The following is a 5,731-nucleotide window of genomic DNA, read 5'->3' as shown; positions in this document are numbered from 1 at the left end:
GGGGCGGCTGAGGTTTTCCTTCACAACCAAGCAAAGTGGCACAATGCTCACTGAGGTAGCGAGCGCTCTGATTGGCTGTGTAGTTCTGAGGGCGTTTCCCCCTGTTTTGTATAGTTGATAGCCTTCCTGCTATGTCCGGTGCATGACCTAAGAAAGACAAAAAGCCTCTCTGTCGCTTTATCCTCGAGATATACAATGTTTTGTTCTGCTTCCTCAATAAAGTGTTACCGAAATTTAAATGGCTTTGCTAACAAGCCATACATGAAGATTTAAGACACAGTGCATCAAAAAAAGACACCCAGAACTCTTCATTCGGGATACGTTTATTATTACGTTCCATGTCATGGAGCCATTGGGGCACAGGGAACTGAGCTATTGTTGGGTGAAACCCACATGGTTCACTCGCAGCAGTAGAACTTCACATCGTTGAGTCCTGTCATGTCGCCTGACTTTTGACCATCAATTCTTGTCTTAATTCCACATATGGCACCTTTAGGACAGGTTTCACTCCATGGACCAAACGCACCCCAGCCAGTTGACTTGCCTGTCAGGACACTCCCGTGTTCACAGTTGAACTTGATACTGTCAGCTGCTGTGTCATCATCAACACCTAGGGGTGCTACTACTCTCAGAGAAAATGAGATCAGACGGCCGTCAGGACAAGTCTCAGTCTTTCCCCATGATCCATGCCTGACAAAGATATTGGTGTTAATACTCTGAAGAAATATTTGCTCAAGCCACATCTTCACCATACATTCAATGCTCATTCAGCACACATTTGAAGCACATGGCTTCCCCCAAAGAATCCTGGGAGCTTTGACTTTGAGGAAATATGGAAGACATTTGTGGAATTTGTATTGTTATAACAAAAAAAGGGGTCAAACCATCTCAAGAATTCTTATGTTTTTGGAAAGTTGCATAATAGCTATAAAGAATGGTCTTGGTGGCGGGGTGCACCTTTTTATTTGTATTGTTGTTATTTTGTTTTAATTGTTTCTAAGGTTTTTTAAAAAGCAAATCCCAGTACATATTATCACCAGATTGAGAAAGGAGATAGAAGAGACCTCTCCAAGCTCCCTTGTTAAATACTGATCTGAAACGCATCTTACAATAGCTGGCTCTGTGATGGGGGAACCCAGAAGTGTGGGTTGGGGCAGGTGGAAACTGAATGGAAATTAATGCTTTAATCCATTTTCGCTACTCTATCCAGCTTTCTCTTCTACTGACTGCCTCTTTGCTGCCCCTTGGGAAAATAGTGATAAAGCTTAGTGCTCCAAGAGAGAATTATCAAATTGTAGAGTTGGAAGGGATCCAAAGGGTCATCTAGTCTAGCCCCCTGCAAGGCAGGAATCTCAGCTATAGCATCCATGGCAGATGGCCAACCAACCTCTGCTTAAAAACCTCCAAGGAAGGAGAGTCCACATCCTCCCAAGGGGAGACCATTCCACTCTTGAACAGCTCTTACTGTCAGAATTTTTTCCCCATATATTTAGTTGGAATTACCTTTCATGTAACTTGAAACCATTGGCTCAAGAGGTACCCTCCAGATCGGGGTGGGGGGGCACTCATTCCTTCTTCCTTGTAACAGCCCTTGAGATATTTGAAGATGTCTATCATATCTCCTCTAAGCCTCCTCTTTTCCAGGCTAAACATACCCAGCTCCTTCAACTATTCCCCATAAGGCTTGGTTTCGAGACAAAAATGTCAGCTCATAAGTGCTTTAGACCAGCTTCCCTCTACCTGATGTCTTCCTGATGTGGTGGACTAAAGCTCCTGTTACTTCCATGTGTTGGTCTGTGCTTATGGGAATTGTAGTCCAAAAGATCAGGAGCACACGAGCCTGAAGAAGCCTGCCTTAGAAAAGGGTGGACTTCCCAGTTGTCTCATCGTGCCTGCACTCAGGACCAGTGTGGTCTGAATTCAACAATAGAATTTGCAAGATTTATTTAATTTGTTCAGCTGAGTTTGTGGGCAGGTCCTTACCTTACCTTTAAATTTGAGAGGCCTGTTCATTTTCCTTAAAGAAGGCTAACAAACAGAAGGCAGTCTGCCTCTTTTCTGTTCTTCCTTCAGAAAATATGCCCACAGGGACAGGTACATTTTATAAGACTTTTCGTATCAGCAACAGTGGGTGATATCAATTTTATATTCTTCTGTGATTAGATGAGTTATTTTGTCATTTTTTACCCTTGTTCTCAACTAATATGGCCTAGATTTTATTACACAGGTAATGTTGCATGTATGCATCCTCTTTGCATTTTATTCACCTCATATGGAAATAGCTATAGACCGGAATTTTAATTTTGTTACCTCGATGATTAATTCCTGGGTAAGGAAACGTGATGTATACTGGAACTACATCCGAATGTTGAAACAAAATAAAAAAATTCCTTCCAGTAGCACCTTAGAGACCAACTAAGTTTGTCATTGGTATGAGCTTTCATGTGCATGCACACTTCTTCAGATACACGAAAGCTCATATCAATGATGAACTTAGTTGGTCTCTAAGGTGCTACTAGGGACGCGGGTGGTGCTGTGGGTTAAACCACTGAGCCTAGGGCTTGCCGATCGGAAGGTCGGCGGTTCGAATCCCCATGACGGGGTGGGCTCCCGTTGCTTGGTCCCAGGTCCTGCCAACCTAGCAGTTCGAAAGCACATCAAAGTGCAAGTAGATAAATAGGTACTGCTTTGGCGGGAAGGTAAACGCCGTTTCCGTGCGCTGCTCTGGTTCGCCACATGCTGGCCACATGACCCGGAAGCTGTACGCCGGCTCCCTCGGCCAATAATGCGAGATGAGTGCTGCAACCCCAGAGTCGTTCATGACCGGACCTAATGGTCAGAGGTCCCTTTACCTTTAAGGTGCTACTGGAAGGATTTTTTTTTATTTTGTTTCGACTATGCCAGACCAGCATGGCTACCTACCTATAATCTGAATGTTGAGCAGCTGTTGATTTATGAGTGGATTCTTCTTCAAATATATGAATGTTCATTTTAAAAAAGATTACTCCTGTTACTTTCATGGTTGTTTAGATTTCCAGCTGTGTTACTATCTTTTGCTACATTGCATTTTGCTATTTTATCACAACCCTCCCTGTTGTGTTGTTGATGCACTCAGGCTTGGCAGCCCATGAAGTGGTCACCATAATTCAAGATGTATGCTCCTCAAGAACTCAGGGAAAGGGCGAGAAGCTGCCACATTTGGTTCCATACTTCTTTCTAACAACAAAGCCAATGAATGGAATATTTAAAGCTACTTACCCTCCAACAGAAGATTCAATTATTGAGCCATCTGTGCAATGGAGGCGGATGCCATTCAGCGATGTATCATCGTATATTAATCCACCGTATTGTGCTGCGTGTACCTGGGGGGGGGGGGGAGAAGCTGTGGCTGCACTAAGACCACATTTAGGAGCAAAGCACAGCATTTTTAGGAGGAATTTCACACACACTAGATTGGCAGGCTGAACTTGACAGTATTGTACAGAACTTGGATAGTTTGATTCGAAAAGGATCTCATTTGGCATGCCTCAAAAAGGAACTAACTCCAGTTCACGTTTGCCCCTTTACAAAATGAACTATTTCAGTTCGCAGTTCAATTCAAGTTTGTCCAAATGTTGCTCGGCAAAAAAAAATATTTCAGCCTTCAGAATGTCACAAGCTGTTGTGTTGAAGCATAAAATTTAATTAAGAAGACTAAGGGACCATCATTCCACACACAGCAGAAGGCAAATCGTTTGATTTCTTTCGCCTCAAAATTATGATATTTAAGCTGAAATGCCCAAAGGGTCCAAAGTGTAAATAACACATGTAAGAGAATAAACGTGAAGATGAACTAGAAGATCACAGGGTGGGTTACAATGTTAAAAAAAAAAGCATTCCACAGGTGAGGAGCCACCACATAAAAGGCCAGTTCTCTGGACCTCTTGCGGAGAAGGCACATGAAAAAGAACCAAAGATGCTGGAGGGCCTTAGGTGTGCCACCAGTACATTTGCATCATAACGACCTCACCACCAAGCAACTCAGCCAGGTGGTGTCAGCTGCGTCCCATGGCTGACAGAGGGGGAGAGACAGGAGGAGGTAATTAGGCAGGAATGCTGAACAAGGGAGGAGCAGCCTAGTTGCAGTAGAAGCCTGAGCTCCAAGAACAAGGAGAAGGAAGGGGGGAGTTCAAGGGAGAAGACACAGACTGACAGTTTAAGCTCGGACTCAGAGGGAGGTCCACTGGAAATAGCCCATCCCATGATGCATAGGCTTGCAAGAATTAATGAGAGGTGTGAATAGGAAAGGAAGCGAAAGTGGGGCTTTAAATGTGGGAAGAGGGAGGTGCGGAACTCAGACTCGGCAACAGCTAATTTGGAATCAGACGCTGAGTGACTGAGCTCCAGAGTGATTTGTGTGTTTTGAGCAATAAACCTGAGTTAATTACTGCCGGAGTTGTCTCACTTCTGTGGAAGAGACCCAATCATTACAGATGGAGTTCAAGTTACAGGTGGGTAGCCGTGTTGGTCTGAGTCGAAGCAAAATAAAAAAATTCCTTCAGTAGCACCTTAAAGACCAACTAAGTTTATATTTTGGTATGAGCTTTCGTGTGCATGCACACTTCTTCAGAAGTGTGCATGCACACGAAAGCTCATACCAAAATATAAACTTAGTTGGTCTTTAAGGTGCTACTGAAGGAATTTTTTTATTTAGATGGAGTTCAAGTGAGCAGAGCAGCCCCAGGACACTGTCCATTGATACTGATTGTCACAGCTGCTTGGCACCAAGGTGCTTGAAAAGGAGGACACAAGGAGGTATCTACCTTCAATGTGAATCCATTTGCATGCCCACTGGGACAGAATTCTTCGCGTCCCCATTCACCCCATCTCCCTCCATTTGGCACTGAGAGTTCAATGGTATGGCTTCGGAGAGGGTATGCATTCGAGAGGTGGCTGGAGACGACCATGAAGAGCACAGTACTTATAGAGAGGTCCATGGAAGTTAGCTCACCGCAGATCTAGCAACAAAAGCACAAGTGGGAAAATAATAGCCATGAGAATTTTCAACCTCAAATCCCTGAATACTGTTTTTCACAATATGTGGTTGCTTTTTGCTGATACAACAGATTTACTGGCTGGCTTTTCTAATAATAGTTTGATTTCTATGAGAAACCCAGGAGTTATTTGGACTGGGACGAGGACAAAATTCACTAGGCAACCAGGAAATGCTTTTTAGAAAAAGTGAATGGTAGAACAATAATGGATGGATTTTACCTAACCCTTTGTAATTATTATTCCTTCTCAGGAATTCCTAAACATTGTTAACTAAAGTTTATCCAAAGTGACTCACAGCAATATAAACCTACAAGTTTATTACTAAAACCTATAACAGAACAGAGTCATAAAAATAAAAAGACTCCACAATCCAAATTTCAGTGCATGAGTGAGAAGGCCAATCACGCCATGTGAGGCTTTAATGCCTTTCACGATGCCTGAAGCTTAGTCACCCTTGGGTGCAGCCAGCACAGAAAAGACCCTGTAAATGATAATTTTACTACTACTACTTTTGTTGTTTAGTCGTTTAGTCGTGTCTGACTCTTCGTGACCCCATGAACCAGAGCACTCCAGGCACTCCTGTCTTGCACTGCCTCCCGCAGTTTGGTCAAACTCATGTTCGTAGCTTCGAGAACACTGTCCAACCATCTCGTCCTCTGTCGTCCCCTTCTCCTTGTGCCCTCAATCTTTCCCAGCA

The 5,731-nt window shown here is 43.6% G+C and overlaps 1 protein-coding gene across 1 annotated transcript; it reads right to left on the bottom strand.

Annotated features, from left to right (window-relative positions):
• Window positions 1–398: 398 nt before the first annotated feature.
• Window positions 399–4,976, bottom strand: LOC118085105 (vitelline membrane outer layer protein 1-like). The gene is made up of 3 exons (XM_035115401.1): window positions 4,803–4,976; window positions 3,259–3,362; window positions 399–690 (listed from the first exon to the last, which is right to left on the bottom strand). Exons 1-3 carry the CDS (start codon window positions 4,974–4,976, stop codon window positions 399–401), a joined length of 570 nt encoding a protein of 189 aa, XP_034971292.1.
• Window positions 4,977–5,731: the final 755 nt, after the last annotated feature.

Source organism: Zootoca vivipara, chromosome 4 (genome assembly GCF_963506605.1).
Source record: "Zootoca vivipara chromosome 4, rZooViv1.1, whole genome shotgun sequence".
NCBI classification, from domain to species: Eukaryota; Metazoa; Chordata; class Lepidosauria; order Squamata; family Lacertidae; genus Zootoca; species Zootoca vivipara.
The sequence above is the reverse complement of the archived record's forward strand: the minus strand, read 5'-3'. Positions and strand labels throughout refer to the sequence as shown.